Source organism: Ixodes scapularis, unplaced genomic scaffold (genome assembly GCF_016920785.2).
Source record: "Ixodes scapularis isolate PalLabHiFi unplaced genomic scaffold, ASM1692078v2 PGA_scaffold9__187_contigs__length_104089568, whole genome shotgun sequence".
Classification (NCBI taxonomy): domain Eukaryota; kingdom Metazoa; phylum Arthropoda; class Arachnida; order Ixodida; family Ixodidae; genus Ixodes; species Ixodes scapularis.
The window spans coordinates 18,600,863-18,628,452 of NW_024609884.1; the positions used below are offsets into that span (position 1 = coordinate 18,600,863).

At 46.5% G+C, this 27,590-nt stretch overlaps 1 protein-coding gene across 1 annotated transcript in view; it reads left to right on the forward strand.

The window, feature by feature from the left end:
* Positions 1–27,191, forward strand: part of LOC115331155 (hemicentin-2) — a 130,154-nt gene extending 102,963 nt beyond the window's left edge. The window contains exons 9-12 of the mRNA XM_042287244.1: positions 1,316–1,501; positions 7,747–7,812; positions 14,800–14,827; positions 22,867–27,191. Of these exons, the coding sequence (XP_042143178.1) occupies positions 1,316–1,501; positions 7,747–7,812; positions 14,800–14,827; positions 22,867–22,885 (299 nt within the window). The 3' untranslated portion in view covers positions 22,886–27,191. The remainder of the gene's footprint in view (positions 1–1,315; positions 1,502–7,746; positions 7,813–14,799; positions 14,828–22,866) is intronic.
* Positions 27,192–27,590: the final 399 nt, after the last annotated feature.

Below are 27,590 nucleotides of genomic sequence, written 5' to 3' on the forward strand. Positions count from 1 at the left end.
TTTTTTGCCTGGTGTCTATTTATAGTTATGGGCTATCAACTGCAAAATACAATGTAATATCCATCAAGCTTGTTCATTTGAAATTGGCAAACATTATTAATGCGTGAGGTACACATGACAGGGAAAAGCTGATGGCATCTGTCTGTGGACAAGGAACGGGAAGTGTTTCAGACAGAGAGGAAGAGAATAGTGAAGCACAAACGCAAGAGGGAGGGGACGTCATGGGGCAGAAGCCAACGCGTGTGCAGATGCTGGGGCGAGTCTGAACTTGCAGGTGTGCGGAGCACGTATGCCTTGGTTTGTGGTACAAAATGGAGTGTGAAGCAAGTACTAGCACTAGTACAAGTAGGCGGCAAAAGAAGACTGATGTGAACGGAGGAGACGGGCTGCCAAAACCGGTGAATAGTGAAAGCAGTGTTGGGCAGCGAATGCCGCTAGCGTTTACCAAGTGTCATGCCGATGCATTCCGCAAGGATCCACCAGTGGGTCTTCCTTTCAGTATGTTTCGTCAACCTCCATAAACTTGTGAAACGCACCCTCAGACACACCTATTATATTAAACCGGATATAAAAACGAGCTTAGTAACTCAAACATTAAGGCACCATATTTTTTTGGCCATTCGGCTGCTGTTTTTTTCTCCCTGGAGCATGGGTGAAAAGTATCAAACTGTACCCATTTTAGCATACCAAAAGAAAACTCCTAGGTGAACCAATTTTGTCGCCAATCCTTGACTGTCCTGTGGCACGGTGCTGAAGGCAGTAGCTTGTATTATTCCCATATGCGGAGCTGGAAACAAAACGAGTTTGGCTATTCATTGGAATTGCCAGTATGACTATGTAATTGGCCAAAAGCATATTGCTGATGTTTAGGCCAACCTCAACAAGCACATATCCTCCTATTGGTAGCAGTGGTTAATATTAACATGCCGGGTTTGATCTTTTAGGTGGTCTGCAGCGATGTGGGAGACGCTGGTTTGAGCTTGCACCTTGATAGAGTGCCTTCCTGAGTCGGGTGCTCGTGCAATTTAATCGCTTTGCAGAGCTACCCTTGTTCCTGTACCTTTCATAACGCTGCACACAACATTTGAGATGTTGTTTAAATTATTTTCTCATCACTTTGGCTTTTACTGAAGATTTAGGTGCTAAATGACCCCAGACACTGCATTAAACTGTAAGACATGAAGTTGGCTTGTGTCAAAATTCAACTCTTGGCTGTTACTTCTTTCAAGAATGCAAAATGTGGGGCATATTAGCATATGGAGGGGTGGTAGGTAGATGGGTAAATTGTCGCACTTTGGTTTCATGCTCCCTTCAGCGCAAGAACGGAGGACTCAGCAGAGGCTTTTGCCAGAAAAGATGAGAGAGTCTTTACCCAAAGCAAGCGAAGAGCCTTCCTGCTGCCCTCCCTTCGTGACCCTCGCCTGCGCGGTCACGGCAGCCATATTGGTGGCACTCCCAGCTGCAGTCCTCATCGGAATCCGGCTGCGAGCACGACACCGTTGTGAGTGAATACGCATGCTATTATCGGAATTGAAACTAGTTGCAACACTGATTTTATGAAAAGGGGAAATCGCATCAAAAGGAACATGAGTGAAAGAAGCAAAGCAAATGAGCATATTGATTCAATGGAAAGTTTATTGCTAACTAAGACTGAACTGTCTTGTTTAGCAAGGAACTTATTCTATGATACAAAAATACGAAAGAGTTACATAAAGAGGACGGACAGTACAAACATCTTTTGTCTTTCAACACATTGAGGTCGTTTATTGCCAGGTTGACAAGCAACGAGCTGCCGAAGACTTGGGGAAAGGGTTAGTGGGAAAGATTAAATCAGCGAGAGAGGGGGGGGGGGGGGGGGGGGGCTGGTGCTGGCTAGGAAGGGGGGAGGGGAAGAGTGAATAAAAGAATGAGGGGGGTGGGAAAGGAAGTAAGGAAGGTTGGGGAGATGCTTGGCGTGGACAGGTATTTCGTCCTGAAAACTCTCTCAGAGTCAACGCCCACCTGTCCGGGCCATCAAAGTCACCAACTCTGGCCCCAGGAAGGTCATCCCTCTCTACGAGAGCAGGAGTGACGGCGACGAAATGTTGCGCGGCGCTCTTCTCATAGCAAAGGCCTTCAATATTTCCCGCTTGTATCGGTTCTTGTGCGCCCCCAGGACGCGGGTCGTGGGGAAGGCGGGAGAACACGGGGCGCATGCCCCGAGGTGCACCAGCATCGGGTGCTGCGAGCCCGCCTCATCTTTGGTGATCTCCCGCTTGTGCTCTCGTAGTCGGTCATTGAAGCAGCGCCCTGTCTGCCCGATGCATTCGGCCCCACAGGAAAGGGGCACCGAGTATTCCAGACCGGTGGCGCAAAGGACAGAGGGCGCAACGTGCTTCTTGGAGCATTTGGTCTTCGGGGGCGGGGCGTTGTTGGTGAGGCGGCACATTGTGCCCAGCCTGAACGGACATGTGAACCCAATTTCGGTGTCGAACAGTCGGGCGGCTGCTTTTAGACAGTGCGCGGTATTGTGATTGTATGGGATGGCTACGAATTTCGGTCGAGCAGGTTTCTGGGGAGCGGGCCTTTTGGTTATTAGCATTTTAAAATTTCGGCCGACAACAGGTCGCGGGGATATCCGGCCTTTATCAGTCATCTGATCTGGCCCCCAGCCTAGAGGCAGAGAGTTGATGGCAGGACTTTGAGCGGGAGGATGAGATTAGACTTTTTACGATCCCGCCTTGACTGTCTTGAAGTGGTTGCTTGCAAATGGAAGCGCAGGCTTCTGCGAACGTTGTTGAAAGCTCCGGCAGATTCCCTCCGCCGAGGAGATCAGGTGCAAGTCCAGAAACTGCAGACCCTCTGCTGAGGTGTCTTCTCTAGTGAAAGTTAGGCCCTGATGATTGTCCTTAAAGACCTGCTGGATGGTAGTGCGGAAACACCGGAGTCGTGAAGTACAAGGTAGCCATCGACATACCTGTATACTTGTGTTCCCAGGGCCATGCTGTCGAGTTGTGTTCTAACGGCTTGGTCGACAAATGAGAGGTACACCTTGCTCAGCGCCGGAGCCAGGCAGGAACCAACGCAGATGCCAAATGTTTTGTATATATTCTTCCATCGTGTTATGTGAAGGTGGATCGGAGGTAGACGGCGAGGAGCTGCAGGAATGCATTGAGTGAGATGCCGGATGCGTCTTAGAATTTGACAGAGCCTTGTTTTGTGACCGCAATTTTTCTACGAAACCAGGGGAATTTTGATGTCAAGACTGTAATACATGTTTGTTATGTCGAGAGAGAACACCAATGTCTTTTTCCCTGAAGAGTGGAGAAGTTTTATAGCTGGGAGGATCTCCTGTGAGTTACTGACTCGGATCTAGAGGGATGGTCGTCACTGCGCATTGCCTAAAAGCAGCAGCCCGATGCTTCGACAACGAAGCTGGATTCACACGTTCGTTCAGGCTGGGCACGATGTGCCGCCTCACCAACAACGCCTCGCCCCCGAAGACAGAGTGCTCCAAGAAGCATGTTGCACCCTTTGTCCCTTGCGCCATCGGTCGGGTATATTCGGTGCCCCTTTCCTGAAGGGCCGAATACATTGGGCAGACAGGGCACTGCGTCAATGACCGACTACAAGAGCACAAGCGGGGGAGATCACCAAAGATGAGGTGGGCTCGCAACACCCAATGCTGGTGCACCTCAGGGCATGCGCCCCGTGTTCCCCCGCCTTCCCCACCACCCGCGTCCTGGGTGCGCACAAGAACCGGTACAGGCGGGAAATATTGGAGGCCTTTGCTATGAGAAGAGCGCCGCGCAACATTTCGCTGCCGTTACTCCTGCTCTCGTAGAGAGATGACCTCCCTGGGGCCAGAGTTGCCGACCTTGACGGCCCGGACGGCGGGTGTTGTTGCGGAGAAAATTTTCGGGACGAGATACCTGTCCACGCCAAGTGTCCTCCAACCTCCATTACTTCCTTTCCCGCCTCCTCTCTCTTTTATTCGCTCTTCTCCTCCCCCTTCCACCTTCCCCTCCCTTTCACCCTTCCTAGCCCCCCTCTTTCTCGCTGGTTTGATCTTTTTCACTAACCCTTTCTCCATGTCTTCGGCAGCTCGTTGCTTGTTGGCCTGGCAATAAAAGACCTCAATGTGTTGAAAGTCAAAAGATATTTGTCCTCTCCGTCCTCTTTGTCTAACTCTTTCATATTTTTTAATCTATTGCCAACGCGCTCAGTCCAAGTGTTTTCTATGATCTTTTATTCTGACTTGGCTAACCACATTCATTGATTGTCCGGATGGTCTGGGCAAGACGAGGCTATTCAGATTAATGAGACATGACAGTTTTTAAATTTAAGCCTGACTTCTTTTTTTGTGCATTTTCCTGCTCTTTATATTTTTTGTTTGATACATGAAATTGATGCAAAAGACTGCAGCAGAAGTTAGAGAATGGTGCTTGAGAGATGAGGACCACAATGACAGTGCATCTTCGACCAATATATTCGGCTTGCTTCTGATGTTGATGTAACTGAGCCTTTAGGGAAACATTGGTGCTGTTCAAAGTTTTTTTGCAGCTGTTTCCTGATGCATATTATGCTTCATGCTTATACAGAGTTTTTGTTTCTACTAAAAGTAACTTTTGATATTAAAGGCCGACGTACACTTTGCGCTTTCCACTTTTCCCCACGACCTCTTCTATATCCTCTCCACTTTGTACCTTGCCCCAACCAAGCTAAGGCCGTAGTGCTTTTCTCGTGAAGTCTCAAAGGAAGGCTATCGGGGGCGCGCGTTGAAGCGCCGAAGCGAAGGCAATGCGCGTGGACAGACCGTCGTAACAACGCACTTTTAGTTTCACATTATTATTAATATTATTATTAAGAAACTTTATAATAAGACACATGCGTGTCTTGTTAACTAAAATGAAAGCTGCTCATAGAACTGGGCTAGAAAGCATTTTATTACATTGGCAAAATTATTAAACCGCTAAATAATCGGTATGAAATGGCAAGGTATGAATATACCTTGCCATTTCATACCGATTATTTAAAACAACCACAGAAATATGTGATGGTTTTAAGTCGAAAACATTGAGTCACCCAGTTTTTGCTGTAGGATTGCATATTTTGTACAAAAATACTTCGACAAAATGGTGAGGTACGCAGTGATTGGACACAGGAACACGTATCAGTTATAAGCAGGTAGACATAGTCAATGCAGACACGGCTAGACAAGTATCACTTACAATCATGTAAGCAATGTTAACGCTTGCAGTTACTGAATTCTTGCGTTATGCCCCGGCCACATGGCAAAATTAATGTAATTTTCATCGAATGACATTATGGGGTTGGCAAATCAGCATGCAATGCTCGTATAGTCACTCAGGATCACGAGCTGATTCAATCCTATAATGTCATTTAATGAAAAGATATTAACTTTCCCGTTTGGCAGAGGTACTAAACTTTCATACTATTCGCAATCAACTAATCCACTTCTCTCTATGAGCTTGCAAGCAGCCTTAGAACAAAATATAATATATTTTTATTCAATAATTCTATCACCTTAAGGGGGGACACTGGCTAGAGGTCGAACTTCTTAACTACTCAAGTGATTGGAATGAAATTTAGAGAGGAGATTTAACCTCAGATGTAGGTGTACTGTGCAAACTTTCAGCTCTCCAGGACAACTTTACATACCTGCATAAGAAAATGTGTCACTCTTTGTTAAGAAATCTATCATATGCAAATGAAGCTATTAAGCACCATTTTGACTGCTGGAATATAAAGTGGGGGATGTGGCACTTTGGGCTATCTAGTTTTTATAACTCAAATGTAAATATTTCAGGAAGAGTGATTACCTCAAAATATGAGATGCAAATCTGTCCTATGTCAATTTTTGAAAACTTGGCTTTTTATCACTGAGGACTTTAACTTAAAACAAAATAAAGTAGATAGCCCGATTCCCCAGTAAATTTCAGTTCAGAAACATCTTGATTGTGGTATCTGAACACTTTCACCTTCGAACAAAAGATTCCTTCGTATGAAATTTGCAGCAAAAAGTGGAACTGAGAAAAATGCATTCAAACATTGAACTCCTTTACTTTGTTACTGCCTCACAACTGTTGAAAATATTTTATATCATCGTAAATATTTGGCGTATGGTTATCAAATTTGGTGTAAGGGTGTATAATTAGTTTCTAAAACTGAAAACGTCAAAATTGAAAAATGAATTTTTTCAAAAAAAATAAAAACTTTAGGCCCATGTCCCCCCTTAATACAGCTAGGATTGTAGTATGAATGTGGTAAAGCCAATAAAATAACATTAGTATAAATAACACATAAGCACAAACAATGCACTTTCAATAATAGCATATAAGATTGTTATTAACTTTCCAGTCAAAACTTGAATGTTACCACGCATGTTTACAAATGTCGACTTAGTTGCACACAGATAACAACAAAGAACGAGATTAAAGCAAGACTGCAGCACTTTACTTGCGTCCTACATGACCAACAAAGCCCATAAATAAGTTATTTCTCACCTGTCGATGGTATTCATACGTCCCGCAATATCCCCCACGAAAAAATTCTAACACTAACTCCAAGAACTCTTTCTCCCTGTTGAAGGAAAGGGGTCCATCGATGATCAACCAGTGTCATCGTTGACTAGTGGGCCACACATGTCGCTCACACCGTAGCAGGACCGTGAATCCACGTAAATGCCATAGTATCAAGAGAACACAAAAGAACCACATGCAAGAGCAGTGGCTTGAAGCTTGGAACAAAAGGTTTAACATCATTGACCTATCTCTTGCTTGTGTGCGCTCCCTGTGGCAGTGACTAGATTTTTTTGTTGGGTCCTTTCTTTTCTGAAAGGTCTCGGCGTTCCTTCTCAGACAGTCAGCAGCTCACACACAACACAAACTTTTCAGAATTGAAGCCCGTAGGAGGGAAGAAAATGTAGCTGCGGGGGCCGGTTTATTCGAAAAGTGTGGGGAGCTGAGGGACTGCACTGTGGTCACCAGTTGTGGGATAATCATAAATATAAATTTCGTATTTTCAACCTTGGTAATGCGTTGTATATTACATTTATATGATATATATATAATAAATCATACAAGATTGCGCGTTTAAAACATATAATAATGCCGGATAAATGCGCACAAACAAACCATGTCACCCAAGTGAGCAGACGACGCAACCAGGGTAAAGAGAACCAGATCGGGCACCTTTTCTCCAGTAGGCCTCCCCATGGCATCCCTTCTCCGACCATTGTGACATCACGACTCGGAGTGCTACAGCCTTCACTTCTAGGGGGTGTTGGCCCAAATTGGCACCCCTTGCAGCTTAGGAGAGGCGAGCACTAAGAGGATTACCTTCCCTGCAGAAAACAGAGGTTGTACGTCGGCTTTTAAAGGGCCCATCGAAGAAATAAATGATCTTCGGGAGGGCATTATGGGCCGCAGTGGACATGGGTATGATTAGAGAAAATATGGTAAGGTGCAGGCGAGCTGATGAATATTAACCATGTGGAAAATAGGAAACTAATTACCTAAAATACAATAATTAGCATTTTAAACACCTGTAGTAGTCTTGGGTGGCACACTTGAATCGGAGATTTCTAGCCAATTGTCAAAATGGTCTATAGAATATGCCTATTAGCCTTTTAAATAGTAGTTGCCTTTGCTGGCACATTCCATGTAGAGATTTGAAACCCGTCATCAAAGTACTTAAGGACAGTCATTCTGTTTGAGAAAACTGAATCCTGCTTTATGTTTTCAGTGGCAAATTTACGCTGTGATGAGCCGGAGACACAGAAGAGCGACGGAAGTCCCTCCCCGAAGCCAGGTCAGTGTCCTCTGCAAAGGCGAGTGATTGCGAACCGATCTGGCAGGCGACTCTATATGTATTTCTCGCATGTCACAGCTTGGCATCTCTTTGAATGTGGAGATCTCGGAGCTTTTTTTCTTTTTAGTGTTGGGGGGGAGGGGGGGGGGGGTGCTTATGAAGCTCAAAATCTCCACTAAAGTGGTGTCCACGCAGGGAAGAAGTTCCGGAAATTTCTCCCTGGAACATGCACCTCACGACAAGCATGTCAAGCTTTTGCGATGCGGTGTTGTGACGTCAGTTTTGTGGCTGAGGGAGGGAAGGATGCCTGGGTGGTCTAAACCAAGGGTCGGCTACCTTTTGCTGCAGCTGGTCAAATCGCCGCTAAGTGGAAACGGAGCGTGCCGGACGTAGAAGGGGGGTGGGGGCCAGGCCATTGAAATAAGAGGTACTCAAATTTATATGCTAAGATGATCCCTTGATTCAGGCACACATAAGATTGCTCGAGCCCCCCCTCTGTAAGCTTTTTAGGTGTTCAGTATTGCCTGCCTAGATGCAAACATTTATATTAGAACTCTTAACTCTGAGTCATAAAATGTTTTGCAGGTACTTATTTGTCATTCGCAAGACCCACGTTTGACTTCATAGTCTTCATCTTCAAAAAGTATGTTTGCTGAAGCAAACACTTCAATCAGGGGTGCTGCAAGGTTTCGTTGGTTCGAAAACTTTAGTTCAGGGAGGCCAGCAGAAAACTTAACCTGGTCATTCACTGCATATGCATTCTTCACCTTATTGTCTGTTTGAGGATCTGCTGATTTGTGCACCCTAACATTAAATCGCTTGAACTTGTTCAGAGTTAATCTAGAGAAAGCCACTCCTCAAGCCAGCAGCCAGTAGCAAACTGAAGCGAACTCGCTCAATCCCTTCGTTTATCTACTAACTTGAAAAACATGTGGTGCCCCCTGGATTACCAGTTTTAATGTTAGGTGTGCCAGTCTACATCTCCCCTTTTAGCAAATGTTAATGTTTAACGTTCACAAATTCAAACACCAAGGAGGGATGACCGCGAGGTCACATCGGGTCCTTTTGACTTACCAGGCTGTGGAGGTCTACAGTCTTGAATTCACCTCCTCGGGGGGGCGTTGGACTGTCGAGGCTATGTTGCTCTTATGGAGAAGCTTCCAAGTTGGGCGACTGTCTGGTCCCCTTTTGCTTAATTGGAACCAGGTACATCCAGTTCTGCTGCAGAATCCCTGTGGTGTTTCCGCAATGTATGACTGCAAACGTTGTGCTTGGCTAAGTACCTTGGCACTGCATCGAATGTCTTTTACCCACAGATGGTCGCCCAAAGCGAGCCCACACAGCGCCTTCGCCGCATGCCGACAGTTCAAGTCCACAGCCTGCCGACGCTTGTCTTGCCCATCCCTTTCTAAGAATATTTCTTTTGATGGCCACCCGAGCTTCAACTTTTCTGGCTGCCTCGGCATCCTGGTTCGTAGTCTCTGACCCATCAACAGCTGCGTCAGGCTAAACCCGGAGCGTCCTGGTGTATCCCTGAAGACCAGCTGTGCCAAAAATAGGTCGTCGCCCTTGCGCAGGAGGTCCTTGATGGTCTGGATCGTACACTCGACCTTACCATTAACTGCGGGTAGTGCGGGCTGCTTGTTACGTGTTTGAAGCCGTAGTCCTGTGCAAAGTCCGCAAACTCTGCTGCTGCAGACTGGGGACTGTTGTCACTGTGCACAATTTCTGAAATGCCAAAACGCACCACCACACTCTTCACAGCAGTGGTAATAGCCAAACATGTTGTGCTCTTCTGAGTAACCACTTCCGAGTACCGTGAAAAGTAATCTACAATCAACAAGAGGTCCTGACCATTGAAGTAAAACAAGTCAACTCCCAAATGCTGCCAGGGGAGCTCAGGAGAAGGTGTCGGCAGGAGTGGTTCAGCACGCTGAGTTCATGTAGAAGTGCACTGTCTGCAGTCTCCCACTATGGACTTGATCTGTTTACTCACACCAGGCCACCACACAAAATCACCTGCTGGAGCGCGGCAACGGTTCATACGCTGGTGAGCCTCGTGGATGGACCCGAGAACTTCACCCTGAAGTGACGCTGGGACGACTAGGCGACTCCCCTTGAGGAGCAACCCATTGCACACTGTGAACTCGCCCCCTGGGCTTCCAGTACTTGAGAAAATTCACGGCAGCCTTGGGTTTAACAGGCCAGCCTCACTCGCAGTATTCCAAGAGAATGACGCACTCGCCGTCCGAAGCTTGCTCCGTTCGAAGCCTGTCAAGCCCCACTTGCGCCTTGTCTTGTATTTCCTGGACAACGCTCTCCACGAAGAGTTCTACGGCACAGACGGCCGGCGACGCTTGCCCCAACTGCGCTCTGGACGGGGTGTCGGCCATCGCCAACAGCTTGCCGGGAACAAGAAGAACATCAAGCTAAAGCCTCATCAACTTGAGGTGGAGACATTGAATCCTCAGTGGGAGTATATCCACGTCCATGCTGCCAAACAAAGACGTGAAGGGAAGGTGGTTGGTCTCCACAAAGTGCATACCTCGGACGTATTCATCGAACCGCTGAACAGCCCAGATGATCGCTTCTCCGTCTGGCTGTACCTTTAAAGTTCAGGGCCAGTCCGTTGACCTTCACCTCGACGAACTTGGTTCTGGGGCCGCCCCTTGCTCTGACAGCCACGAGTTCCACCAATGCCAATTTGCCTTTTTTGTCCGGCAAACCGCAGCAAAGCTCCCCTTCTTGTAACAAAGGTTTCACGCTGCTTTGTTGGCTGGACACTCCGTGCACAGGTGAGGAGACTGTCCACAGTAGATGCAGAGAGAGAAACTCAAGCCACTCGGCCACCTGCATTTGTCTAATTGGACGTTGCTTTTTCACCTTGACTGCATCAATATTCAATGGGATGGTCCCCGATGCCGTTGACTCACAAAGTCTTCGTTCTGTTTCGGAATCTTCATTCTGACGCACTTGAACGAGAGCCTCTTCGAGCGTCAATTTTGGGCTCCTCCAGAGTCGGTCTGATAACTTAGTATCGAGCAAACCAACTGCAAATCGGTCCCATATCAGACGATCCTCAACTTTCGGTGGGTGGTGGCTGCAACGCTTTGCCATGTTGCAAAGGGCTGTGTAAAGTATGTCCGCCATCTCACCGGGTTGCTGAGTGTGTCTAAAGAAATGTGCACTTTCGTACAACTCGTTCGCAGGGTGAACGAAATAGCCATCAAGCTTTTGCTTGACTTTGGCATAATTGCCGAGCTCATCATCCCCGAGCACGAAAGGAGCACGAAAGACATTAGGACAATTTGGGCTTGAGGCCTTATGCAGTAAAGTAAAGTTTGAGTGCGCACTTCATTTTTTGCCGCATAGAGTCCTGAAGCGAGTGAGTAGTCCTCGAAGCACTGTACCCATTGCAGCCACTGACCCGCGTTTTTGAAGTCGAACTGTTGCGGAGGCCAAACGAGGAAGCTGCTGGGTGCAGACGCCATCGATTTCAGTGGCTCGCCGCTGCCGCTGGCAGTCATTGTGTAGTGTGAACTTGCGACAGTCAAGACTGCCTTGGCAGCCGGTAGCAAACTGAAGTGAATTCGCTTTGTTCTTTCATTTATCTACAAACTTCAGTAACGTGTGGCACCCTCTGAATTAGTATTTAACAATAGGTGTTCCACTCTACAGTTAATACGTCCTATTCATCAGATTTCCAACCATATACACTTTTTTCCTGGAGATTGTAGTGTGTGTGTGTATGGGAAGTAGGGGGGGGTCATTTCTGGTGGTGTGCCGACGGCCGTATATTGTCTCACGGGCCCTGCCGACCCTTGGTCTAAACAATCGTGGTTTGTTGGCAAACAATTTGTTTTTAGCAACGTTTCTTCGTTAAATGCTTCGGTGTCAATCTTGGAGACCGCTAAATTCTTCTGCAGTGGTGTGAAGAGTGGAAACCACTAAACTGGACTGAAAATGCTGTCATCCCTCCCCCTGGCTCCTGTTCTGTGTGATCAGCGAAAATGAGGAGAGAATTCCACCCGCTGACAACACGCATATCCCCCCACGAATCTCTTCCCCCGTGTGAATACTGCGTAAAGAGTATGAAACAGAATTTTAGTTTGTGAAATCCTGCTATGCCTCTCTTGATGACAGGCTTCAAATCTGTGATTGAAATGTACTAGCAAAGCTGATATTTAAAACGTTAATTAGGGAACGTCAGGTAATTAGTTTGCTAACTGTCGTATATCACATTTGTGGCTCGATATCTGTTGTAGCTACAGTCGACTTCCGTTAATTCGACCTTGGCGGGCCGCCTCAGTGGCACCGAGGCGAGAGCGCCAGTCTACGGATCCCCATGTGGCGGGTTCGAATCCCGGCCGAGGTGCTTGCAATCTGATGGAGGCTTATTGCGTAGAAGGCGCTGTGGTAACCGAGCTTTCGGTTGCACGTCAAAAGATCCCCAGGTGGTCGAAATTAATCTTCAGTCCTCCGCTGGGGCGTGCCAGATGCCCGTCAATGGTTTGGCACGTAAAACCCCCAAATTTGACTTCGACCTTGGCGGTGCATGTGAAATTGGTTCGAATTATCCAAAAGTTGAATTAAAAGATGCGTGCGAAATTCTGAATATCCAGTGCTTTAGATCAAGTGGGCTAACATTTTTATAATGAGCCGCTGCACATCGCCTCGCAGGGATGGCAGTGGCTGTGTATTTTTTTCGCGCATTCGATGTGGCGGTGGCAACACCACTACGGAGCAGCACTTGGTGCATCCGCAGTGCTGTTGCTATGGTTGATTTGTGTTGAGACTCGACCGTGTCCCGTGTCTTAACATCGGCTCTCGTTTTCTCTCTATTCGCAATTCGGCACACGGTTCAAAATTTGAAAATGAGTTTTTTCGCCTACAGTGTAATTTGGAAAAAAAGGCCGTTTTTGTGCGTCACACATGGCCAATTGTGATTGTAATTTGCCCACTGCCATTTCTCTCCAGGTTTAACAGATTATTTTATATTTCAAGATGGAATTAATGAGTTTTTTTTTTTCTATAGAAATATATGGGCAAAAAGACAAGCGCCGAAAGACCAGGACAAAGTAAGAAGACGACAACACAAGGCGCACTCGCAACTGAAGATTTATTTATGGAAAAACAGTCTTATATACACTTTTAAAAAGCACCCACGTCACTTTCCACGTGCCCACTCTTTATCCAAAGAGTGGGCACGTGGAAAGTGACGTGGGTGTTTTTTAAAAGTGTATATAAGACTGTTTTTCCATAAATAAATCTTCAATTGCGAGTGCGCCTTGTGTTGTCGTCTTCTTACTTTGTCCTGGTCTTTCGGCGCTTGTCTTTTTCCATTATGAACCAACTGGCCCAACTCACCATTTTGTTGAAATATATGGGCTTTTGCCAGGACCTTTGGACAGGGTCAAAATAAACAATATCTCAAATTAACCAAGGTCGAATTAATGCAAGTCAACTGCATAAGTAGCATTATTCCTGAGGAGCTATACCTTAATTTTGAGGGCCCTTTTTAATGCATTACCACTAGTGCCTTGGTACAGGCGTTGACGTTGGACTGGTTTAGAGCACAAATATCCAAAGTTCGCAACGTCGCCACGGGATGGCGCCACAGCCCCACTGGCTGAGGAAACTGGCTAGGAAACACCTTCTGCAAGTGCTGACAGATGGTGTGGGGTGCATATCTTGAGGGGCGAGGTGATAGGATGCGTAGCAATGGAGGCCGCCCTGGATTGGCTGGTCATAGGGAGTGACGACGTGATGTAGCACCTGGCAACCGAAGATCGCCGGCAACGTCCCTCCTTGCTAATTTCGGCGCTGCGCGGTGAGGGACGGTGGGTGTATCACTGGCGTACGTGTTAACCCACCCCTGTTCACGCTGCTTTGGGACGACAGTCTGTGGATGGCTCATTACAAAATGTTAACCTACCTTGGCCCGCCCGTACATGCCGCATCGTGGCGCTCCGCCGGCAGCCCAAGTATGCCCTAGCCTCGCCGTCCCCCACTGCACCTCGGTTGCTAGGTGTTGCGTCATGCCATCACTCTCAATAACCAGCCAATCTTGTGCGATCGCTGTTTTTATGCGTCATGTCGCCTGGCCTCTCGAAATAAGGGGCTGGGGTGCGGGCGCGCGCTTTGGACATCCTCAGAAGCTCCTGCCTTCGTCTTTGGAGACCTGTGTACGCACACAGGCTGCGGTTTCATTCTTCGGCCTGCCATGCCGTTCTTGACACGCAGTCGTCTTGCCATGTGACCGGGCCGTAAGCTCACGATGTCGTTGCCCCTGTATGCACAACAACGAAATGGCTCTATCGTTTTCCGTGATTTTGCACTCGTCCTGCATGCACACGCTAAGTGACCTGATTTTCTTGCACCAGGCAGAAGAGGGGTTTCGGGAATGTTCACCCCGCAGAAAAGTGCTGAGAGGCTCCATTCACCATGCTTTGTTATATATAAATGCTGCACATAATGTTGACACATATAAAAAAATGTTATTCAGTCTATACAAAGACACCCCATGCTTGATAATCTACAAAGGCAAGCTCAAGCATTTGTTATGCCATAGAAACAAGCTTAAAAAATGTCTTCTTTGCCACAGCAATTCATTGTCAGATTTCTATGCCATCCAATCCAACTTGTGTCACACAATGCTCTTTTCATGTAGTTACATGTGTGAGATTCGACAGTTGACAGACCCTGTCAATAGGTAGCTTTGACTCTACTGTTAACCATGGCTCACTGACTGGGCATGAGCACTGCATCAGCATTGATATAAATGGTGCTGTTCAGTCATCCGCACCAAATGGTCCAGGGTTTTCCCAGTTTAAAAATAAGTGGAGTATAGTTGGACTTGACCCAAGTTTGGTTCAGCTTAACTAACTTGGTTGGTGCCTGCAGTCTGCATTTTCTTGTTGCAGTGGTCTGACCTTTCTTAAGTTGTCTTGTTCTCAATTTTTACTCTTTTTTTTTCTGCTTGCACAGGGAGAAGGAGACGATCTGCTGAAATCTAGTGAGTATGGCTGACTTATTTTTTGAAAGGTGAAACATGAAATTAATTCTCTGTGGAACGGGAAACTTGCTGCTCTTATTTTGTTTAAACCTCTGGGTACTTACCGAAAAAATGGGAAATTTGAAGTTGTCAGCTGTTTCCTCTTCTGAAAGAGTAAGTCAAGCATAGCTCCTAAAGCTTATTTTATTGGGGTGATGCTAAATGTAGGTGGAGAAGGTGCATTACGCTGAGCAACCATCGCAACACCATTTGCACTTGTCACTTGCATTGAAGGGCAGCTTGAATGGAATGAAGTTCGAACTAATGAAAGTCAATGTAAAATGGCCACATTTGGTGCTGGAAAAACCCGGGGACGCATGGAGCTGCCAACTTTTAATAGCCAAGAGGGCATACTTCTCTTCTTGGAGATTGACGGTCATTGGTTTCCATGTGTGGACGTAGCTGAAGGCATCTTCTTTGCCCTCTTTAAAGATGAAGGAGAGGCACTCGACATTGAGTGCCTCACTGATGGCTGCACTGTTGTTTCCTTCTTTTCCTTGTCGTTGTCATTCTCGTCTTCTATGACAGGTTCGTTGCCAACCTGCACAACAATGTCTTCATCTGTCTGGGCACTACACACTGCCATGCTGCCGTCTTTATCGATTTCCTATTGGGTGCGAATGAAACACAAATGGTGGCATGTATGGCCTTCCACACATGCTGCACTACCTAGAGGTCTCGAGGAACTGGTACTGCAGAGTGAGGCTGCAAGGGTGTGTGCCTACGGAAGACGTACACCCTTGTAGCGTCCCTCTCCACTTTGCAGTTTTATCAGTTTCTTGGGGCCTCTAGGTAGTGTAGCATGTCTCAAAGGTAACTCGCTCCGCTGTTTGCGTTTGATTTGTGTCCGGTGGTACATACATAGGAATGAGCTCTTGCTGTCTATAGTTGTCTGTTGCCTTCGTGCTCACGACACTAAAGCTGGATGGAAGGAACTGGCGTGCAATAGTTGCTGCTGTGACTTTATCCTAGGCATGCACTAGCCCATTCATTACAGTGAGCAGCATTGCACATGTTGACAACATGCTCTTTGGGATTTTGTACTTCTAGGGGATCTGAAGCTTGCTCTTCTTGATGGCATTGACTCCAAAACTGGATCTCATTATTGTTCTTCTAGCAGTTTGGTGCTGTAGTTTCTTCGAACCGATGACGACATTGCAGAATGGCAGGGTAATGCGGCATGTGGCCGAGGACCGCCTGGGATGTAGTGACATTGTTCGGACACAGCGTTGCTAGGTTGGAAAGTGGTCATGACAACAGACCCTTGTTGATGTGGTGATAGCGAGGTCGAGTGAGACAGACCAAGACAGCGTGCATACCAAAACTCAACTGGTTTATTTTCACTTGCCATCTTGGGCGACTGGCATTCTCCTTTCCTTGGCTACGTTCTCCCGAAGTGGGTGAGAGGGAAAAACCACAACACTCCCCCCCTAGAGAGTTTGCAAATGAGTTCGTAAGGCATGTCAAATGTCACAGATTGAGGCGTATGGGGGCCTTAGAGCGCCGTCCACTGCTCGTGTGCTGCCTGTTGCTGGGTGGTGGAGATCTGTTCGGCATGTCTGTAGGCGCACCTGGGAGCCTGGAAGGGGGTGTGGTGGCGGCGAAAGGGGAATCCATGTGGGCCGTTTTTTTTTACACGGTCAATTGACACAATTTCTTGACGACCGCGCCTGTCGATTGTGAACATTTTGTCCCCACGGTGCAGTGCCTTGTACGGTCCATCATCCAAAGGCTGCAGCAGCCGTCTCACCGCGGCGTGTCGCACAAAGACGTGCAAGCAGGATGCGAGGTCCGTGCTGACATTGACGGCTCGCGTCACCGGCTGATATGGAGGTGTAGCGTGGAGCTTTCCCATGATGTTGCGGAGCCGAGAGACGCGTAGTCACCGTTGGTGATGAGGGGCTCCCGCTGGCTGGACACGAAGAACTTGCCGGGTAGACGAAGTGTCGTGCCATAGACGAGCTCAGCCGCACTGCAGCCGATGTCCGCTTTCAAATCAGTCCTGATACCCAGAAGCGCGAGGGGGAAGGCCTCTACCCAGGAGTGTTCTTCGTTCGCCATGAGGGCTGTCTTGAGTTAGCAGTGAAATCCTTCCACCATGCCATTGCTCATAGGATGATAAGCAGTAGTTTTTATATGGTGATGTGCTGGCGGACTTCAGGCGTGACTGCGGAGTCCGCGTGCGGCTGGCGTGTGAGATCAGAAAACTCGTGCAAAATGGCGGTAAATCGAGTGTCACCCAGTGGCGCCAGCAGTGTGGGGCTGAGGGGAGGGTGTCTGGAAGGCCTGCCGTGCACAGCTGCTTGTGAGGCGGGGTCCTGCAGCTGTCTGTTTCGGACGTCAACTACAAGGCCGAAGTGCCAAAGGAAGTCCGCTTCCAGGATAGTGAACTTTACGTCGGCCACGATGAAAACCCAGCGGAATGTTCTGTTGAGGCCCAGATCGATAGACCAGTGAGTGGTTCTTGTAGGTGGCGATCATTGTGTTGTTCACGGCCCGTTGAGGGGATGAGCTTGGGTGTTTCCCATTGACAGTCGACGCTGGGATCACGCTCACCTCTGCGCCCGTGTTGACGAGGAAGCGAACACCCTTATTGCGGTCGGTGAGGGAGAACACCGAGGGGTAACTTTCCTGCAAGGCGGAGGCACTGGCCGCCGTCAGTGCCGGGCCTGGTCGTTTCCCGGGGAGTGGTCGCAGGGCGGTATGCAGTTGCGTGCAGCGTTGCCGTACTTAGGTGGTACCAGCATACCTTTGGCTGCTGTTGCAGTCACGGCGTTGTCAGGCTTGACGATTGGGAACCAGACACCTGCAGGGCCGCCACTTTGTGAGCGAGGCGCGAGAGTTCGGCTTGCGTCTTGCATCTGGTCCGAGAAAACCGGTTCCGCTTGCACGGCTGAGATGGCGGAAGGGGCAACCGTCATGAGTCTGTCGGCGAGCTCGGCCAGCTTGGAGAGACTCCTTTCTTCGGCTGATATGAGTACCATGCGCACACTTGTGGGGAGCCGCTGGTGGAAGAGTTCCCGAAGCAGGAACTGTCCAGACCCGTCTTAGTCGTGCCCAGCAATTGTTGCATGTGCCACAGTAGTTGGCTCAGCGTCCAATCCCCAATTTCTTATTTGCAAAGAAGCTGCTGCAGCTGCTGGGGCTCTGAAGGGGTAACCGGGTGGATGAGGGTCTTGAGCATCCTGAAAGCGTCCTCAGCAGGTGGGGAGAACAACAGGTCCCGGATCTCACATGCCGTTGCAGGCGGCAGGCTGCTCACCACGTGGTGGTACTTTGTGAGGTCTGACATGATGCGTCGTGCGGCGAACTGCGATTCGACTTGCACAAACCAAAGTTCAGCGTCGGTGGTCCAGAATGGTGGCAACTTGATGTTGACGGCGGCAATGGACTGGGCGGCGTGATCCTCTTCTGCCATGGCATGGCTGCCGAGTTTTGGGTCACCAATGTTGAGAGGGTGATAGCGAGGTCGAGTGAGAGAGACCAAGAGAGCGCACATAACAAAACTCAACTGGTTTATTTTCACTTCCCGTCTTGGGCGACGGGCATTCTCCTCTCCTCGGCTACGTTCTCCGAAGTGGGAGAGGGGGAAGAACCGGTCTATCAGGTGGTGAGCTACGTGGCTACGTGGGTTACCACACCCTGGTGGAAATCTCACTAGATTTCACCTAACACTAAAATTGACATAAAAAACCTAAAAGAGATTGAGCATTTGTATTCAGATTACATAGTTCAAGAACAGTTAAAATTAACCCAATCAGTTTCATGTACTTTTGCACAGTGCTCAATTAACCAAGCTACAGTGAAACTAAACGAACCAGCAGAACGCAGATGTCATGACCATGCTCATTGCAGTGTCACCACAAGACAAATATAAAGTTTTGCGCATTGTTTTTGCTGTGCACTAAATAGCTCTTAAAAGATTGGGTTGTCAGAGAAAGAAACAATTTCTCTTGTACCTGAAACATGTATGTTCTGATCAAATCCCAAAAAAGGGATCTCAAAAGCACACACAAAAATATTGTCACCTGTTGGAACGACGTCCAATGGCTGGTGTACTACCATTATGTGTACTCCCGGGCAGGCTGCTTTGCTGTAAACTGGTTTTCTTGATTTAGCCTCTTCAATTTGTGTCTCTCAGACTCTACTGCTCTACCTCAATCAAGCAACGGCTTGCATCACCACACGCAGGCTGCTTTAATGCGGCACCAGCAGCGCTTTCAGTTGCTTGAGATCACAAGGCATTTTTCGCCAGATTTCGCAAGATTTTGCCTGGTGTCGTGGCTTTTTAACCAGGACACCAAAAGCTCAAGAATTTCATCTGCTTTCCAATTCCTTATTGCGAATTTCACCATCTTGCAACACGGTTCGGACAGTTTGGGCACTGATGAATGCTAACCGGAGAACAATAGCACAGGACTTGGGAGTAAAGGATGTTTTGAATGTAGCCATGTGGCTGGCCTTTTTCAGTGCATATTTGTATCCTTACTCAAGCTAACTTTGGTTTAGCCTTGAAAAGTGAAGTGTGCCATGGTCGAAGAGAGTTGGCCTAGTTGGTCGGCTGTGGGACGCCTGTGCTGCGAGCACCGCTGGCCACACATCGCAACTGTGAAAGAAATAAACAGCAACAACAGAGAAAAAAAGAAAACAAAATAGGCAGAAAGGATTCTATAGTAATCCTTCACAATGTTGTACATTGAAATGAAAAAACCCATAAAAGAGCACAGGCAGGCCCACCGGGCCTGCAGGAAGCAAAGATGGTTTCACATGCCGAAGACGGCGGTAGCCGGCTGGGTCCGGGGACCAGTGCGCCAACCGCAGGAAAGAAGGAGACATCAGAGTCGGTTGGAAGTTCGAGCCACACTGTTTACTGAACGGTTCGCGAGCGTGGAGCTGCGCACCTTGGGGCAAGGGTGTACGTGATGGCAAGTGACACCATCTAGGTAGTATAGATCACTTAAACAAAAAACTGAAATACACCTTCGTGTCCTTAAAACAAAAATAACTTGTACTTTTATTCTTTCTAAAAAAAAAAAATTATCACTCTTTCCTTTTCCAAAAATAATCCACAGGGAAGTACCAGCAAAACACCTAACTGCATATCTGTGAGAAAGTGCTCTGAGAAAAATGCACTGAAAGCAATTCGTGGCAATGCCATTAAACTTATCACGACATGCAGACTGGAATGATAAGACATCTGACAAGTTGTAGGCCAAAACATCGAAGAAAAACACATTGGCAAAAATGACTGAAGAACACGCTGCAAAACATTGGCCAAAAACACATTGGGAAGAAGTATTGCACCTAGGCTATGAGGTGGCAACACAGTATGAATAAAAAATTTGTCTGATTCACGCACACTTTGAAATTAGTCTAAAATTTCCTTTAGGGTGGGGCTGTTCTTGTACCAGTTCATGAAATAGTCTTTCAGATGATCCGGCAGCCGCCGAGACTGATTGAACGACCTTGGTGCTGTGTAGTCGAAGCGTCTGCACCCTGGTTTCGGGAGGCTCCGGTCTGGGGGAAGGCTTGGGCTGTGTCGCGATGGGGGGTGTGGACGACACTCCCACAGGTGACGGCACTCTCACTGCCCCAGACGCACTGTCGAACATGGTGCTGGGCGATATTAACTCTTCGGCCGCCAGAGCACCTTGTTGCTCGGGCACGGGTCCCTCTGCTTTGGGAGGACCCTCGGGAACTGGAACAGCTGGAGGGGCTGCAGCAGGAACTGCAGCCTCTGCATTGGGACACGGGGGCTGCGGGGGAAAGAGGCCTCCCTGGAACCATGGCGCTCTGGGCGCTGGCGTGCGATGTGCTGCGTGCGCAAACTTTGAAGCTCGACGCCCCCGGTAGCTGGACACGCCCAGGGTCGAAGTGTCCCAGCTTGTTGTTTTGGGAGCAGCAGCATCGATGTGGAAGCACTAGAGCAGTGCTTCTGACAGTATCTCCATGTCGGCCGTGAAATCTCGACGTTGGCCGTGAAATCTCGACGTCGATGGCCAGGCTGACACTCCGGAAGATCCGAGTGGCACCATCTAGATAATGTAGATCCCTTAAACAAAAAACTAAAATATTACAGATTCCAAGGTGCACTTAAACAAAAAACTGAAATACTACAGATTCCAGGGTGCTTCGAGAATTTGCCAGCTGCAAAAACTTCAAAATCAAAAGCAACGGGGAAAAAAATTATACAAGCTTGATTATGCTGACAAAGACTGGTAAACAGAATCTGTGATAGGCCTTAACTTATCAGCGTTTGTGGCTTCGTAGGAGCCATGGCCACTGTGCAAGAAGAGAAGGGCATCTGAACGACACCGCCTAACGAAGCTTCGCTCCCATTTTTGACACACGCTGTGAGATGACATGGCATAATGGGAAAGGCCAAGGCCGCAAAGCGCGGAACCACTCCTTCGCATGCTGTGCCAATGAGTTTGTTATTGCGTGCTAGCTACTACCAACCCTGGATAGCTCGGTTGGTAAAGAACTTGGCTCACAATCGCAAGGTGGTGAGCTCATATCCTGCCGGGGACTAAAGTCTTTTTCTATAGTTCCCTATGGGCATAACACTTTTCGGTGTCAGTTTTTCGCTACAGCCGGCCGTTGCAGCCGGCCGTTGCAGCCGGCCGTTGCAGCCGGCCGTTGCAGCCGTTACAGCCAAACGATACAGAAAAACGTTGCAGACCTTTATGAAAGTCGACCGATAAAACACATTCTGTATTAAAACGCGGTGCAAAAGGAGGATGGTGTGGATGGTTGAGCCTGTTGGTGTCTCAGTTACGATAATGACAAAGGGACATAGAGGACAATACAAACTACGCAGACTACAAAATGCGGACTATGCAACCTGTGTAGTCTATTGTTTTCTGTCCCTGTTTCGTTTTCGTAAATGAGGAAGGGGTGATGCTACACATGGCGCCGCAATGCCTGGAAGACTGAGATTGGAGTTAGCGTCTGCTGCTTCCTTTCTCATAAAACACAATTTTGCATATAAGAGTTTCATCAATGGATAGAAATTCAACTGCAATTTTTTTCTTCTTCAAAATACAAGTATGTGAATGTTTTTTTTTTCACATAATAAAACTGTTTCTGTTGATAGGTATGCTTTCTAGAAAAAAGTGCCAGCTGTGGTTTCTTGTGTATCCATGCTCAATTCACATTAAATGTAAAATACTTGTAATGGAAAATATTTGTATTAAAAAGTATTTGATTTCAGTGTGTGGTCAAAATGTACTATTCATATTCGATTCACTGTCATGATATTTGCACACCTCTACATTATTGTGAATTCAGGAGAGGGATAATATTTGACAGAAGGTTAGACTACCTGTGAGAATGACGGAAAGTCTTATGCACGAATGTGCTGGTAATCGAAATTGACTTGACTGTGATTGTACCAACTTCAAAATAATAGTGTCCTGCTAATATCACTTTTGCATTAAAATTCCTTCCGAGTCTGGATACGTTGGTGCTGTTTTCAGTGTGCACAAAATTCAATACCCTATTGCTGTTTGCAGCATACCGTAAAATACCGGGCAAGCACCCACTCAAACTGGTGATAATCACAAAAAAATGGGGGATGGGTGCTTGTCCGTTTATCAATTTTACATATAAATATACTGTGCGTATTTTCTCGGATCTTACAAATTCGGTAATGGGCGCTTAATGTGGAATGGGGCGGATGCGCGGTATTCTACGGTACATGCAGAATTTTGAGTGACTTTATGGTTTTTTTATTTCTGATGAGGTGAACCTTTATAGCGTCCAAGACTAAGAGTGTAACAGAATAAAATGCAAACATAATGTCCCACTCTTGGGTTTGTATCTCTATAATATGCTAGTATGCTATAAAAATGTTCACAAGCAATTAGTACAGTATTTTGCAACTCTTGAATTGATGTGACATGCCTGCCATGGGTGTTCGATCCTCTATTTCTCATCTGACCAGTTTTGAATTGTGCCAGTATACTCAGCTGGCTCTAACAGTCTGTGCATTTTTGCAGCCTTCCTGAAGTGAAGTGACAAACCGACGAAAGACTTGCATCAGCATAATCACAAATCCAGGATTGTTGTTGCATCATCGTTCACTTTCCGAGTGGTTGGTGTCGACATAAGTGGTATTTTCTTTACGACATTGCTGTGGAAACAGTGAAGTGCTACCGCAAGCACAAGTCATTGTCCCACAAGAGACTCCAACTAAACCGGTCATAATTCCGAGTGTGAGGCTGTGACCACCAACTCTTATCTTTCCAACTGTGACAGCACCGGTCATAATTCCGAGTGTGATGTGACCACCAACTCTTATCTTCCCAACTGTGGCGGCACCTTTGACTCAATCTCTGCGGAAGTGTCATTGATGCCTTCTGGCCCAGTGTGTTGTAATTCATGAGGTTTTTTTCGTTTTCTTTTTGTGTTACTAGTCATTTTTATTACAATCAAGTTTTCAAGATTGCAAAAGCTGTTTTGTTTTTTGTGTACTTAAGAACTCTTTGCTGTATGAACAATCTAGGCAATAGAATTGATTGAATAATGTTTCAACCAAGACTTACAGGCCAGCTTGAGCAATATGACTGAAGAAGCCCAAAAGATGCGGAAAAGATATTGAGCGTAAAGGTCAAGAGCATGGTTTTTGTTCCCTCATTCTTAATAATGTTCATTATTGAGGTTTTAATTCCACAAATGTCTTGGAAGTGCAGTTGGCCAAAGTTTGAGTGGTGACATCTCCGCAGTGTACTTCGCTGCGACACGCAGCAAAGTTAATTTCCGTCCATTGATTGTTGTGCGTAGTACTTTGTTAGTTGGCTGCTTCCTAGCAGCATCCGAGACTGGCACATAAACTGGGTGACTACCGGAAAGTTCCGAGAGAACGCTCGCCCCCGAGAGATCGCCCATCCCGTTTTTCTGGCTAAATATCTAACATAAAATTTCCGAAACATAGCCTATCCCCCGATTTTTGTCAGACGTCACGTAATATCTGACGGGAATGGCATCTGCCACGCGATCTGCTGTACGAGTACGTCTGATATGAGAGTTCGTAGCGGGTTCCCGCGTTTTTGTCCGCAATCTGCGCGCGCGTGATATCGACTCCCGTAACATGCGAGTTCCCGCGTGTAAATTGCATCGTGAAATGCTAATCTGCTGCATCCGCTATTTGCGGTATTTGTTCCCGTGAGATGAGAGTTCTCGGCGGGTTTCCGCAGGTCCTGCGCACGGTAAAACGCGAATCTGCTGCGTCCGCAACCTGCGGTATCCTTTCCCGTGACACAGGAGTTCGTAGCGAATTCCCGTGTGTTTATCGCATCGTGAAAACGCGAATTTGCGGTGTTCGCAATCTGGAGTATCAGTTCCCGCGTCACGTGGTTTGTAGCGGATGCCCGGTGTTTATGATTAATTTTTTATTAAGTTTTGCTGTGGCGTCCCCAAAGATAGCCCACCCCATGTTTTTCACCATTTATCTCTTAATTTTGGTTGGGCGTTCTTTCGGAACTTTAGAATAGTCTGTCAGTGGCCAAGTGCATTTTGCTGCTCTTATCCAAGGAGTGTTCATCTTGGTGTGTGTCATTATGCTTGTGTGGTATGAGGTGGGAAAGCAGCGAGGGGAATGGCATCATCCACATCGACGTAATGTTTTTGGAGTATAGACTCTGGTGGCAAATGAAATGAACAAGTTCACTGACTGATTGCTTGCGGCAATATTGATGCCAGTGAAGTTGGCCAAAATGCAGGGTTCCCTACACAAACACCTGACCATCTGTTAATCATTGTGAAAGTAAGGTAACTGCTCAGTTTGCATTACTCTGAAGCATCATTTCTTGTCGGCTACAACTGTACTGTTCTCACTGCCTGTGTGGCTCACTGGCCTTTTTGCTCTCTAAAATGAATTTACCCCTTTATCTATGAAGCTGCACAAAGTGGGGTTACCTCGAGGCCAGTTTGTACCAACTGACAGCGTGTAAAAACTTGGGGGCTTCGGTGCTCTGTGGATATCCATGACTTCCCTTGCAATCCATAGTGTAAGTCACGCATTCCAGTTGTCAACTGAAAAGGATTTGTTTTTAAAACTTGTACCTGAAATTAGATGGGCAATGTTTCTCTGAAGAATAGTTTTCAGCCGAATGCGAGATTAGTAATCTAAATTTAATTGCTTGACCATGACCTAAAAATTGTCTCCTACCTCAACTTGATAATACTTCCCTTAAGGGGATTTGTCACTTGAATGTTTTTCTTCAAATTTACGATTTGCACAGTTCTTGAATGAGCCAATGGGTTTTATCGACATGGGTTTCATTTGAACCACAATGTGAAAAACGAGTTTTTGCCAAGTAAAAGAGTTAAGTTCTCCCTCTGTTTTTTCCACTTTTATTTTCAAGCGTTATGCAACAAATGTTTCAGAAAATTCATTGTTTGTCGCACCAAATATGAATTGATTTTTATAGGTCAGTTCTATTATGGAGATATGTTGAAGGATCTGGCAATACGGATGAAATTCTAATACAAATGAATGATTGTTTTTGCCTGTGAAATCATTTAAAGTGAAGGAGGGGATTCAAGTGCATGACACTCTTGTTGCCCATAGCCACATGTAATGTCAGCAACTAGTGTCATATCTATAAGATTCTCTGCATAAGTTTCGATTTTGATGGTTTTTGTAGTATTATTGGGCTATATTTTGTGAAAAGATTGTTATCTTAAAAATTCCGAAAAACATTTCGTCATGATGTCAATTGTAAGACTGCTGAACATGTTTCATCAATCTAGTAAGTCAAATGAAAAAGGGTGCCCTAGAAAGTTAAAAAAAATTGAAAATCATTAAATTATTTTTTACATTGCATTTTGAGAAACTAAGCATTGAAGCTCTGGAAAGAAATAACTTGAATGTGTCATTTTACTTTTACAATGTTTTCATTGTGGAATAATATTCACAACGTATGGTCAAAAGCAGGCTTGTGGATCACATAATGTTTGCAGAGCTCTGCAATTTAGATTATTTTGTTGAATTCTTGTGAAATGAGACTACATTCAGAAGAGACACTTTCGGAACGTGTCTAATTAAGACTTCCTGAGCAATTTTGGGACTTTAAAAATTATTCTGACATTGTATATTTTGCTTACATTGAAATCGGTTACCAGATGGGCGCAAGCAAACGGATGTGAAACGTTTGATTGTTTGCTTTTTTTGTTGTAGCAGTGGCATGAAACAGTAATGGGAAAATAAACATATAGGCGCTTTAAGCACGCGCCAGATTGAGCCGCCGTAGCCGACCTTCTTCTCTTACCGATATGCTGAGCCACTGACTGAAGCGGGCGTTGACGAGCCTCCACAAATGCGTACGTTGGGGACAAGGACACAGTAGCACCTAAAGTGACAATAACCTGTTCTGCTGTGGCAACGATGAAGTGAAGCGAACGGAATAAGAGGAAACAAAAACTCGAGGTCGGTTATGGCGGCGCCCATGCACAGCTGCCTAAAAGTGTCTATACTCCATCTCGCAAGTTGTGTGCACTTGCAATATGCTGCTTGCAATAGCAGTCATGCAAAGGAAGCTCTCTCAGGTCTCCCACCCGCGCGTGTTCTTTTCAGGATGTTGTGCAAGACTTTTGAGATGGTCTTTTGGGATTCTCTTGTCGCAGGAAATGGTACATACATGAACAAATATTTTTTTTTTTCGGTATTGCACGGACAGAACTGTCCTTGGAATCTGTCACATCTCTTCATCATGTCATTTGAGCTTGGGTTGTCTATAGTTTTACTGTGCTTATGCGTCTTATTAATAAGAATCAAAAAGCTTTTTTTTTTTTTTTATTATAAGGCTTGAATTTTAGTTCTTGGTTTTCTCTAAGAGCTGAGCTTAAGGCACGTGGTTGAACGCTAGAGGTTCAGGGTAAAACAGTCATGGCTGCCCTTGACTACGGTCAAATAAATTCGTGGCATATCTTCAATGGAAAATTTACATAAGCAGAACCTTCCAAGTTCTTAGACTAATATGTTGGGAATTGATAGATATGTCAATGCTTTGAAACATCCGACGAGTCTAGTTTTTAATCGTTGCATGAGGCGTCTGTGCACATTTGCCTATGCTTCTCGTGCTGGCATCTAACGGTAAAAATTGAATATTTGTAGAAAGGGCTTGTTTTACCTTAAAATTGCAGAGAACAAGGTTGTTGAGGAGAACAGTGAGTATCCTTTTATTTTGCTTCTCATCATGCCTTTGACTACTTTAGACTACTTGGGGGAAGTAGTAGGGATTGGAAAGGTTATGGTAGGGCATATGCGATGCATATTTAATTACAAACTCGAAACAGATCCACAACGCAAATGGTATTGCAGGAAAAGGAAAGGAAAGTCCTAATGGGTTTACCCTGAAACATGTGTGCTCCCTGGGCAGTCGTTGAAAGAGCCAACGACGCCACAGGAACGTGCGGTGTCGAACTACATGCGTGCGTCATGCTGGCTGCGATAGGAACCACGCGAGCCGAGTGCCGGCCGGTCGAGAGACTAGCGGGTATCAACATCCGACTATCCCCCCTTGCTATGTTTGATAGCGCTAACCTATTTTAAATCATTTGCCGCCGGATGTTGATAGCCGCTAATCTCGCACCCGGCCGGCGACCGACTGAAGTGGTTCCCCGCCACCAGCATGACGCGTAGCTCGAGACAGCACGCTTCGTTGGCTCTTTTCACCACTGTACTAAGGCCCTGATGTGATAAGGGTTATCTTGTAATGAA